The sequence below is a fragment of the Dioscorea cayenensis genome, chromosome 14 (assembly GCF_009730915.1).
Source record: "Dioscorea cayenensis subsp. rotundata cultivar TDr96_F1 chromosome 14, TDr96_F1_v2_PseudoChromosome.rev07_lg8_w22 25.fasta, whole genome shotgun sequence".
NCBI lineage: Eukaryota > Viridiplantae > Streptophyta > Magnoliopsida > Dioscoreales > Dioscoreaceae > Dioscorea > Dioscorea cayenensis.
Window position 1 is genome coordinate 21161830 of NC_052484.1, and position 12223 is coordinate 21174052.

At 33.6% G+C, this 12223-nt stretch overlaps 2 protein-coding genes across 4 annotated transcripts; both read right to left on the reverse strand.

Moving 5' to 3' along the window:
* Positions 1-4963: 4963 nt before the first annotated feature.
* LOC120276006 (transcription initiation factor IIB-like) lies at positions 4964-7822 on the reverse strand. The gene is made up of 7 exons (XM_039282745.1): positions 7437-7822; positions 7198-7222; positions 6455-6584; positions 6224-6354; positions 5996-6084; positions 5355-5431; positions 4964-5260 (listed from the first exon to the last, which is right to left on the reverse strand). The coding sequence occupies exons 1-7, from the start codon at positions 7799-7801 to the stop codon at positions 5127-5129; spliced, it is 951 nt and encodes a 316-aa protein (XP_039138679.1). The 5' UTR covers positions 7802-7822; the 3' UTR covers positions 4964-5126.
* Positions 7823-8517: 695 nt separating this feature from the next.
* Positions 8518-11919, reverse strand: LOC120276482 (galactose mutarotase-like). 3 transcript variants are annotated; one of them, XM_039283241.1, is made up of 6 exons: positions 11545-11919; positions 11131-11313; positions 11003-11052; positions 10554-10680; positions 9333-9437; positions 8518-9240 (listed from the first exon to the last, which is right to left on the reverse strand). In XM_039283241.1, the coding sequence occupies exons 2-6, from the start codon at positions 11243-11245 to the stop codon at positions 8618-8620; spliced, it is 1020 nt and encodes a 339-aa protein (XP_039139175.1). In that variant the 5' UTR covers positions 11246-11313; positions 11545-11919; the 3' UTR covers positions 8518-8617. The 3 variants fall into 3 exon arrangements, with proteins under 3 accessions (XP_039139175.1, XP_039139174.1, XP_039139173.1); XM_039283240.1 differs by having other exon boundaries at positions 11131-11343; XM_039283239.1 differs by lacking the exon at positions 11545-11919 and having other exon boundaries at positions 11131-11385.
* Between the last annotated feature and the right edge of the window lie 304 nt (positions 11920-12223).

Sequence of the window (12223 nt, forward strand, 5' to 3'; positions counted from 1 at the left end):
TAAAAAGAAATAACTAAGTGTCTTTGCATGATACTACAAATTTAATCAAATAAAAACTATGCCCACAACAAACGGGACTTATTACATGCTAAGAAGATTGACGGTGGGCCAACGATCCTACTAAGCTATCCAGTCACCGACCTCTACTCCCCGATCCGAAAGAAAAAAATAACAACAAAATTTATGAGCTTGACATTTCAAAGTAAGCACCCACTAAAAAAATATAGGGATCACTTATCAAAAAAATCATAATTTAATAATTTGCAAAAACCAACCATAAGTTTAATTCACTTAACATAGATGTCAAAAAAATTAAGCATATAGGTCCCCCAAACAACTATCGCCCAAAAACAAATCACAAAAATTCATATATTTACCCTCTGTCCCGAGACAAAAACAAAAAGTCATATTTTTTTTACCCTCGGTGACCCGAGCCAAAAATTAACAAAGGCCGATATTCCGCACCGACGGCAAGCGTGGGAAACTATAGTTTCTAGAACAAAATACGTGTCGACACCTGGCCAGTGTTTAACCCCCAGATGATGGGGTTATCGCAAAAGTTAGTTGGGGACTAATTTCTATATCAAAGTACCTTGTTCACAAAAACGATGAACTAACAAAAATTCAAGACAAGCAAAGTACAAGAATACAAAGAATATGATCCCATTTTTTTGTCATATCAAAAATACACCCGGTTAATGGAATACAAATATGAACAAATAATAAAAATAATAATATTCTTTAATAAAAAAATTTAAATAATACCCTAAATTCAAAATAAATAAATAAATATATAATCTGAACTTTAAACACATGAATTCAAAAATTTAAATAATTATCCGAAATTCAGAAATTTTGAACAGTCATAAATCATATGAAATTTCAAAAGTAAAAAGAATCAGGATTTAAAAGAATTATTTGAAAATTCGGAATTTAACTAAACCAACACGTGGGAATTCTAAAGAATCTCATTAATTTGAATATTAAATAATTTAAAATAATTCCGAAATTAGTATTAATTATATAAATATAATTTGAATAATATACAGAAATCTAATTATCCAAAATAAATAAATAAAAATACATATTTTCACAAATTTAACAAGTTTCAAAAAGTCTATATACATAGTATAATTTATATGTGGGATACTTACCTGATATTCGCTAAACCCACAAAAATCCAAGTTGACTCCCACTTAACTCTCCACAAAAGAACCTATAGACATAAAATCAATTCAATAACCCTAACTTTACAAATTAACTAGGAGTCTTGGATTCCAAGTATAACACTTAATCTTATAAAGGATCAGAACATAAATATCATTGGATACTATAAGACCTCAATCAAAACACTGCACATCCTAACCCAAACAGTACAGTGCATCAAGAAGAAAAATTAAATCGCTAAAAGCATTACTAATTAACCTTTGAAGGATAATATAAATTCACACAATGGCATCCATAAATAACTGGGATAAAAACATGGAGAAGTAAAAGCTTTGCTCGAATTCACCGAAAACCACTAGCAGGAACTATAAAGAACGTATTTAATGAGAAACTTAAAAGAACATGAAGAACCTACATGCGAGAACATCTAACATACAACACCAAACAAACACCCAACATCGCCAAAACAAGACCACCACAAGGTCATGAAATCGACGATCGCCTAACCTCAGTATTTGGAAAGTCGCTAGATCCTCGTTTGACAATCGGGACTAGGAGAACCTCTCGATTCTCGCCACCACAACGCTAAAGAGACGATAGGGAGAAGACTGCAAGTTATCCCTTTTTATTGAGATTTAAAAAAAATCGCGCAGGTGGGAGGTTGCCTGGGTAGAAGGTTATAAAAGGATAAGATAAAACTTTTGAATGAAACTAATTAAATTAAATAAAAAAACAAAAAGATAATTTTAAAGAGAGTGGGGTCCACATGTGTACACACACACAACCTTTTGTATCTGCCCAAAGCTCTTCATATGTGGTTTCTGTTAGTTATTGAAAATGGTTGTGGAAAAAACAAGAGAATAACTTGTGACATTCAAAACACTAGACAAAGAGATTTTATAATTAAAAGGGAATAAAATAATAAAGGTTTCATTTTTAGACGGATATGAATTTGCATTCATTCTAACCATTAATAGGATAAAAAAAATTATTTGGCAAAAGCACGGTCCGTCTTCACTTACATTTGCACAAATTTCCCCATTAGATATGATCATCTGAGATATTTTGCGGACAATGTTGCATGAACTGTTTGACCCAATGAAGAACCTCCTTCAACTACATTGGGGGATGCCGGTCACTAATAAAAAAAGTTTTTGAAAATAAATAAATAAATAAGGGAATGGTTGGGAACCTTCCCATTTTCATATTGCAGCCTATATAATTTGTACTTTATTTTTTTTTACACAAAATAAACAAGTCATGCACATGCACAAGAGCGTATGTAGTATCTAAAATTGATTATATGATTTGTGTGTACTCATTTGATGGATGTATGGATTAGACTGCAATACTCACTTTCACATTTAGAAATTTTTTTTTTACCACTATATTCGGTGCATTTTAAACTATAAATAATAAAAATTTTATAAAACATCTTTTATAATAAAATTTGTATCATCAACACAAAAATTTCTAGTTTTAATTTATTTTAAATTGCTTTGCTCAATTTTGATAAATCATTATTAATTTTTTTTTATTTTTTTATTTTGGCTCTTATCTCATTGTAATTTTACTAATTATAAAAATTCATATTAAAGTATTTTTGGCTTAGTTAAAATATTTTGTGTTTATTTCAAAGAAGTTTGACGTTTGTATTTGATAAATTAACAGATAAATTAATGACAGTTACCAAACTCAAAGTTATTTATTAACATGGTAATTAAAAATATCAAATAACTAGAGTAAGCTAGAGTAAATATACAATTACACATACACACATATATAGCGCCATTAACAAAATAAAATAATTAAATAATTAAGAAAAAATCATTTTTCTAATCGTGCAAGCAAGCAAGTCATATGCACTTTGGCAGAAATTCCGGTTTTAAGAATCAATGGCATTCAATAAACTATTGAACATCTTTTTCTCAATAGGAAAAAAGTAGCTACAACAACCTTGATTAACATAACTGCAATCTTATTTCATATCCATCTCAGAGTTCCGCATCCAACATCTTTCCCCCAATAAAAACAAAACAATATTGATATACTGAAAATTTAAAAAATAATGATTTCGTGGCAACTTTAAAAAATCGACTCCCAGGTGTAATAGGATTTTATTAGTTAAATCTAGAGTGCCCTTTGGAATTAGGGGTGAGTATTATTTTGGAAAATCGAATATTCTATTGATAATTTGGTATTCGTTTTGGTTCAGTTTTTTTTTTTTTAAATTTGATTTATCTGAAACCGAACCAAATTATGTAATATAAATAATATATATATATATATATATATATATATATATATATAGTTTTTTTTTATAAGTTACATATGATTAATTTATAGCCCATTACTTGATAAGTTATCTGCCTAAAATGATAGAATGATGAATTAAAAAAATTATGAATTAATAGTTCAATTAATTATCCTGCAAATTATTTAAAAACTTTTTTATATAATTTTTTATGTTAAATAACAAAATTTTGTTAATAATCGAAATGAACCGAAAAATTCGATTTTACCTTTATTTAGTTCAATTATCATTTTTTAACATATTTTGATTTTGTTAACCAATAATTCGGTTGGATGATCTGACCTATGCTCTTCCCTATTTGTAACCCACACTCTCGAACATCCTTTGTCTTTTGAAAATCAATATTTTTAAATAATTTATTTAGAATAACAAAATTATCAAATAATATGATGTCTCTCTTATCATGTTGCTGTGGAGTTGATACATTGTTTGTTTCTATAGTGCCCCTATGTTTCTTGACTATAAAACCGCATAATCATTGTGATACTGCTTCACTAGGAATCCAACCTTAATGGTTGAAATTTGATTCTGGACACCCTAGAGCTCCTTATTCAGAAATTTTTTTTTAGAATATTTGGTTGGAGAAGAATAATCTCATATTTAATAAACTCCTCTCATAGTTCCACCCATTTTGATTATAATGAAAATAGATCATATGTTTTTTTTTTGGCATTTTGTAGCGTGATTGAAGATCTTTGTAGTTTTTTTTGTAGTTTCAGTGATGTATTCACGATTTATCCATTTAAAAAAAAAAAAAATTATGCTATAGAAGGATGATTCCCTTAATTTGGTGGTTATTCATTGAAATTCTCATCATGTTTTCCCACATCTTCTCTTATAGCTAGTTATAGGGGAACTAACTATTTAGTCTTGTGTGACTCCAACTCGCTTCTTCTGTATTTTGTATTTATCCAACCATCTAACTTCTTAGTACTTGTATTTGTTTTTTTTTTTAATAAAAATAGATAAATCACAGTTTTATTAAATTAAAAGAAAAAAAACATAAACACAAACAAGATAGAAAGAAAACCAAAAGTCTCTCAATGAGGTGTTAAGAATACAAGAAGAAACGAGGAAAAAAAACCCAACCTATTTATAATCATTTTTTTTCTTTAATATATTTTAGGTGGTCTATCCACACACACACATATATATATAACACAATCTTTTGCTTATTTGAAATTTCAATTCTGACATCCAAAGCAGTAATGCAGTTAAATAAAAGAAAAGAAAAACAGAAAAACCAACCTATTTATAGTCGTTTTTTTTAAATATATTTTAGGTGATCTATCTATATATATATATTTTTAGTAATGCACGTAGTTTATCCACTTTTTCAATATATATATATATATATATATATATAAAAACACACAACCTTTTGCTTATTTGAAATTTCAGTACATACAGCAGAACAGATTAAACAAATTGGCAAATATAAAATGAGAGAAATTTAATTTCTCAATATAATATAATCTGAAACTAATCTTTGGCTGCTGTTAGTATCAATATATAAATCACATAACAATAAAAAAGAGTTAAATCCATGATAATCGCAGAGCACTTTATGATGTGTATCAACTATCAAGCATCAACAGACCGCATGCATGTTAATATGTTATGTGAGGATTTATATGCAGCATCATCAGAGACTGCCTAGGTTCTTTAGATCTTCATCCTTAGCAAAGAAAGATGGAATGATCCTTGAAGCATAAGGATGCAAATCTTTGTAGGAATTTTTAATGGTGCCTTCTGCCACCCCAGTTGCCAGAGATATATCTACAAAGTGCAAACACAAATGGCCTTCAATTTTTGATGGTATACACACATATCAGATATTAGATACCAAATATATATGGCCTGAAACACAAACCTTTAAGATGCTTCTTCTCATTTGACAGCTGAGCTATCATGTAGATCACAGCAGCAGCAATGGAAATGGGGCTCCTCCTGCAAATTAATAGAATCTCAGTGGTCAAGGAAAAGGGTAAAAGAAAAGCAACCATCTTCAATCTCAAAACAATAGTAAATTCCTAAAACAAACCAATACAAGAATTCTTTTGAGGATTTAACTATTGATTGTGACAACTCCAAGACAAAAGGCCTATTCACCACATATTTTCAAAAGCAAAGACAAAATGGTATTTTTCTGCCAAACTCCAGTTGAAGATTATGCTGCAGCTTTATAAGCTCAATTGATAGGTCAAATAAGAATGACCCCTCAAAGCTCCTAGACTAATTCATTATATTTATTATTTAGAAGACTTAAAATGGCCGACTAAAGGCCTTCAAAAAATAAAGAATTCAAGTCTACCATAGGCATAGCATGTGATTTGGAAATATCATATATCATATATCATATATCATATATGGTGAATAAAGTGAAGCAGGAAATTAGAGAAAATTATACGAACGAACCAAGTTTCAGAACTGTATATAGCCCACAGCTCATGAAACTAATAAGGCTACAATATAATTAACTGGTGGTTCTCCCAAAATGTTCCCAATGAGCACCTTATATCAAGTTCTTCTGACTTCTGTACCGCTTCTAGAGCAGCCTTGATTGCTTGGTTGTTCATGCCAAGACCAGAGCAGAAACGCCTCTGCATATCCAAAGCTTATACAAGATGATTATATATAGATATGGTTGTTGCAATATTAATTGAGCAGAGGATATATACATATATAAACAGTAAATATACAGTTTTTTTTTAAAAAAAAAGAGGGAAAAGATTGACTGACCAAGAAATCTCCCGCATGAATAGCACCCATCTCCATTGACTGACCCTTTTCAATTTCAAGCTGCTTTACAATAAACTCTTTAGCACGCCCAATTTCCTTCTTTGTAGCTCCATTTGCCACAGAACAAATTTCTAAATGGAAGTAATAAGTAATACAGGGCGATCTCTAAAATTTAATGGTAATAAAAACAAGAAAAGGCCAGATGTCAGACATGACCAAAGGCAAATATACCCTTTACGGTACGAGGCTTGTCCTCTTGTCGACAAGCAATGTATATACAAGCAGCAAAAACTGCATCTTGATTTCTTCCTTTGACAGACTTTAAATCTTCAACTTTCTTGTAAATCTCATTAGCACGATCCTGCCACCCATTATCAAGTATTAATAATAACTCATAAGTTATATCTTGGAATAAACATGTAAAGTTATACAAATCACCCAACTATGCATGATTGTCCATATATAATTAATATATAGCACCTTAATTTGTGCTAAAACCATGCACATCAAATACAACAGTATAGAACAAGACTAGTCTTATCAGTATCAGCAATGTTAGGTACATATCTTTTGAATTTTCTGAGACAAAAATGAAATGCTGCCGTGTGAAAGCTTTATATATATTTTGGATGAATTATTGGATATTGATTATTGAACAAGAAACCAATGGATTGACCCCAACAAAGAAAAAAAGTGAGTTGATTATTTTATAACATGTCATTGTCTTCTCAACTATTTATTAGAACAACCCAATTTGATATATCAAAAGAAAGATCCTGAACCAATAATCAATGTTTGACTATCAACATGCAAGGGGTATATATCTATGAAGCTCAACAACATCCATGAACAGATGCAGAGTAGTGTATTTAAATTTATTAAAAACAAATTACGGTTTTGGAGAAAGAGAGGATGAGAAGGATAACTATCAGCGAATAAACCACGATTTATTAAAAACAGAAACAAAGCAGTACCTTAATAGTGGCTACAAGGCCCAACCTGCAAAAAAAAAAAAATTTAAAAAAAGGAACTATAAGCATTTGAAGCAACATAGTGACATCGTGTAATGAAAATAATCAAATAAACTTGATGATGATTTTATAAATATTCATGGAATTCTCATCGAATAGACATTAAAATAAGAAGAAGAAGAAGAAGAAGAAGAAGAAGAAAAGAAACATATAGAAAAACAAGATGAAGCATTGAGATGGACCTGTCGGCCATGACAGCGATGGTACGGAAGGCGATGATGAGGGATCGATCAGAGTTGGTGCCACGGTTTTGCCAACGGCCAAGGGAGGAGGATGGGAGGGAGTCAGAACGGTGGCCGGCACCGGAGGTGCTGGAGGAGATGAGAGTGGAGAGGCCGCCATCAGAGAGGAGGGGATTGGAGGGGCCGCCAACGCGGACGGGGTCGTTGTCGGAGGATTCGTTGGCGAAGGTGCGCCACTCGGAGGTCTCATCGATGGAGCGGGATTCGAGGACGAGGCCGCACTCGGAGCACATCGTGTCGCCGGCGGAGTGGTCGAACACCTCCTTCGTGCTTCGCTTGCAGTCCGGGCAATACGTGTCCGCCATGCCGCACTCTCTCTCTCTCTCGCTCTTTCTTCTTGGTTTTAAAAAGACGATATATGGTAAGTTTTGATTAGGTAGGATATATATATATATATATATTGCATTTACACCCTTTTCAAATATGTTAATTATTTGGATACATGCATTTGGAAAAGGAACGTCATTAAATAGATACAGAGACGATTATAAACTTAAGGATTGTTGTTTCTAGACTAAAGCATACATACAAACTACCCTGAGAAAAAAACTAAAAAAATTTAATATAGTCTTCAAAGTCAAAAGTGTTTGTAACATTATAGTTCAATAGTTCAATACAAATATATATATATACATTTGAAAAATTACTAGAATTTAGTTCAGTCTTCAAAGTCAAATGTATTTATAATATTATTATAGTTCAATAGCAATAGGAGGTTGTGCCTGCATGGCTTCTACTTTTTATAAGTTGATAAAAATATAGAGTTTATTTTTCAGTATTTCAATTAACTATGACCTTTTTATAAGCTAAGATATCACTTTGACGCAAATTAAAATTCAGACATCAAAATTTAAAAAAAAAAAAATACCATAAGTTTCACACTCAAAATTAACCCTAAAAGTGTAACATCTCTACTCTATTCGAGAGCAGCTTGTTCTCCCCTGATAAATGTAGTTTCAATTCAACAACGAGCACATTATGCATGAGTTTTCAACAGCAGCAAAAGAAATCAAGATGCAAGTTCAGCTCAAAGCCAACACTTGGTTATCTTTATTCATTCATCACCAACACCAACAAGGGTTTAAGTTTTGCACAGGCTGAGAGATTATTAACATAGATCCTTACTCTACTGAAAACTCAAACACCATAGTGTGCCTGTACTTCTCACCAGGATGAACAACAACAAACGGGAAATTTGGCTGATTGATAGCATTGGGAAATCCTTGAGTCTCCAAACAGACTCCTGCATGCTTATTATAGACTGCACCACCCTTGCCCACTACACCATTGACATAGTTCCCGGTGTAAAACTGCATTCCTGGTGCATCAGTCCAGATTTTCAAGACCCTTGAGCTCAAAGGATCCCTCAAACTGGCCGCTGGTTTCAAGCCTGACACCTCTTCTCCAAGGTCCAGAACATAATTATGATCATATCCACCAGGGACTTGGTCAATCCTGCTGCCTATCTTGTTCTCAATTGTGAAATCAAAAGAGGTTCCCTTAACAGGTATAAACTCCCCTGTTGGAACAGTGTACTGATCTACAGGAGTAACTTGAGATCCCCATATCTGAATAGAATGCTCGAGGATGTTGCCAGAGTTGTGACCAGCCAAGTTCCAGTAGGTGTGCTGAGCCAAGCTGATTGGCGTAGGTTTATTCTCAGGTACAGCTTCCATTTCGAGTTTCAATGTGGTGCTAGAAGGAATAGAGTAGGTTGCAATCACACTAACATCACCAGGATAACCTGTTTTGTTTTGTAACAAATAGATTGGTTGGTGACTTCAGATTTTCTCTCTTTTACTAGTTGGTATCAGGGTGAGTATCATTAGTCATTACCTTCCTCTCCATCTTTACTGTGGTACTTGAAGGTGATAGATGGGATTTCACCATTCTTGTATTCAGCAACGTCCCACAACACTTTGTCAAAGCCCTTGGTTCCTCCTGTAGATAATACAATACAGAATTAGAATTGTTCCTTTTGATTCACTAATTAACAGGAAAGTGGGAAAACATCATATTTCATGTGATCAGTTCCTTTTCAATGTTCCTATCCAAGGCATATGTTTGATTAAAGTCTATCCCTACCCTTTTTGATCTTATAAACTTATGCTTCTCTCTCTCTCTCTCTCTCTCTAGTGTATATATACACATATATGCATATATAGCTTATATTAGGATAAGGGGGAGGGGATTTGGGTGGAACATACAAAACCCTTCCCACTAGGTCATCTATGGGAGGACAGGCGAAAACAAACCTTCGCTTCTTTCACACAAACAAATATATGTCAGATGCAGCAAAACCATTTGATACATTTCATTAAAGAAGCACAGTATGCTGCTAAAGATATACCAACAATTTGCTAACCAGGCTACCCAATTAGTTCTCAACTTTGAATTTTGACTGAAACAATCACAAATCACGGAGCTTGCTCAAATATAATATGGATATGAACCTGATCTATACAAGCCTTCAATAGCAGTACGCATCAAAACTTGTTGACAGTGATAGATTGTAAACATGTTGCAGCTACTGATGCATTTTTTTTTTTTTACTCTAATGAGATAAATAGCTGATGCCCCTTAAATGTCAAATGTTCAGGACTCAGGAGCAAGTGTTTCCAGCCTCCATTCACAAGAGATGCATGCCTGATATAGCTTATCATGGATAAGAAGAACACCCTTATTTCTACCAAGAATCTCAATGAAAGCCAAAACTCAAAGTGGAAACTTTTGATTCAAGAGGGAAACAGGCAACATAGCTAATTGACAAGCCAAGGAAGAACTCCATGACATCAATAGCCAACAAAGCAGAGTAAGTAACATGAACTCTCATTCAAAATCTTCTCCGCAAGAAATCAGTCATTGAATCCTGTTAACGACACACAGTTTGTTGAAGGGAAGACTAGATAATCCACAATATTACTGAAAAGGTTGGTTCTGTAAATTCAACAGCAATGAAATGTTGTGATAAAAGTTCAAAAACAAGTCCAGCAAAATGTATAAACACAAATAACATAATCTGGTAACAGGACTCAGCACAAAACCAATGTTTCTTACCATGAAGGCTGTTCGGGGGCTTATTGATGGGCAAGGAATACTCCACACCATTGAGAGTGAACTTCCCATTTTTGATCCGGTTTGCAACTCGGCCAACAATGCAACCAAAGTAAGGAGCTGCACCGTTCTGATCAATGAGCAACCACCATCAAATAAGTTCATTTCAATGGAAAAAAAAAATAGTAACAATAATCATAATAAAGCATACATCATTTTACAAATTTTGATTGACATAACAATTCTCACGCAATGGGCCCTTAGTCATAGCACAAGATGATAAATAACAAGAATCAAAATGCAAAGAAAATAAAAAATTAAAAAAAAAAAAAGGCGTTCGCTTTTGCTTTTCAGGATATCAAAGGCATGATCTTTGGGGGAGGAAAAGAAGCTTTGCATATAAAATTTAGTTTTTTTAAAACAAACAAACAACCATGGGAGAAGGAACTTACTATGTAGGGTTCGATAGAATCAAAACCAAGAACCACATCGGCAAAACTTCCTGAAAAATGAAAACAGAGGAGAAAGGACATTAAAGGAAAGCAAAGAGGAGTGAACAAAGGAGATCCAGATCAGGCACCATGGGCGTCGGGAACCAAAAGAGAAGTGATAGTGGCGCCCCAATTGCTGATTTTGACTGTGATCTTCCCGTTGCTCAGATTGAAAATCTCGGCCTTGTCGACCTGGTTTGCCATTGATAATAGCCTTGTCTACACTCAATTTTCCAGTTTGCTGTGGAAACGGAAAAGATTTGTGCCGCTTTCTGTGATGGTTTTAGAATAGTTTTCTATATCTGAGATGTTGTGATTAGGAAAGATACCGACAATAAATCTTTATTACATTTAAGTTAAAATAAATTACATCAATCCACCCACACAAAAACAAAATGACAATTGAAATAACAAATATATATATATATATATATGCATTAAAAAACAGAGATTTTTAGAAAAATTGTTATGTAAGTTAAAGTAAATAAAATCAGGGAACGTACTTAATATGATATATCTGCTCGATCAGTGTTCCAATCTCTGAAGCAAGCTTTGCAATGTCTGCATCTATTTCTCCAAAGTGATGAAAACCCAATCCCTAAATTTTCCCACCATTCCTCCCTATCTCTCCTCTCCAAGGGATTCTAAGACCACTCCGCCATTGATTCCCATCCTCGATCTGGCACTACCCATTCGGCTCTTCTACTACGCCCTCCTCCTCCTCCTAGATCACGGATTCGAAATTTCATGCTGGCGAGGCGGGGAGGCTTTCATCTCAGGGAGAGCTTGGGGTGAGATTGGCGGCGAGCGCGGGTTCTTTTTTTTTGGAATTTACGTTCTCTTATTCGAGATCCAGTTGCTGGTGGCGAATGGCGATTGGGTTCGTGGCTGAAGGGTTTGACGATGAGACCTCTTGTCTTGTGAAGGAGCCGGTGCGGTTGGACCATGGTTTGAGCTTCCATTACACGAGCCTGAGCCTGAGCCTGAGCCCGAAGCCGAGCCACGAGCCATTTCGATTGTGGAACTTGACTCTTTGGTTGACCGTGGCTGATCAGTCCGACCGTTGTTAAACTGTTTAATAATGATGCTAACACAAAATCATATTATTATATAAATTAAGTGAAAGGAAGACAAAGTAACATGATGTTAAAAAAAAAACCATGCAACGTTTCAAGAGCTGTC

Excerpts from the sequence above, each read along its gene's own strand:
- LOC120276006 (XM_039282745.1), bottom strand. The coding sequence starts at position 7,801 with ATGGCGGACACGTATTGCCCGGACTGCAAGCGAAGCACGAAGGAGGTG. Across the intron at positions 7,223-7,436 it reads ATCGCTGTCATGGCCGACAG|GTTGGGCCTTGTAGCCACTA; the intron begins GTCCATCTCAAT and ends TTTTTTTTGCAG. Across the intron at positions 6,085-6,223 it reads TTCATGCGGGAGATTTCTTG|AGGCGTTTCTGCTCTGGTCT; the intron begins GTCAGTCAATCT and ends TTGGATATGCAG.
- LOC120276482 (XM_039283241.1), bottom strand. The coding sequence starts at position 11,245 with ATGGCAAACCAGGTCGACAAGGCCGAGATTTTCAATCTGAGCAACGGG. Across the intron at positions 10,681-11,002 it reads ATTCTATCGAACCCTACATA|AACGGTGCAGCTCCTTACTT; the intron begins GTAAGTTCCTTC and ends CTCATTGATCAG. Across the intron at positions 9,241-9,332 it reads CAGTAAAGATGGAGAGGAAG|GTTATCCTGGTGATGTTAGT; the intron begins GTAATGACTAAT and ends AAAACAAAACAG.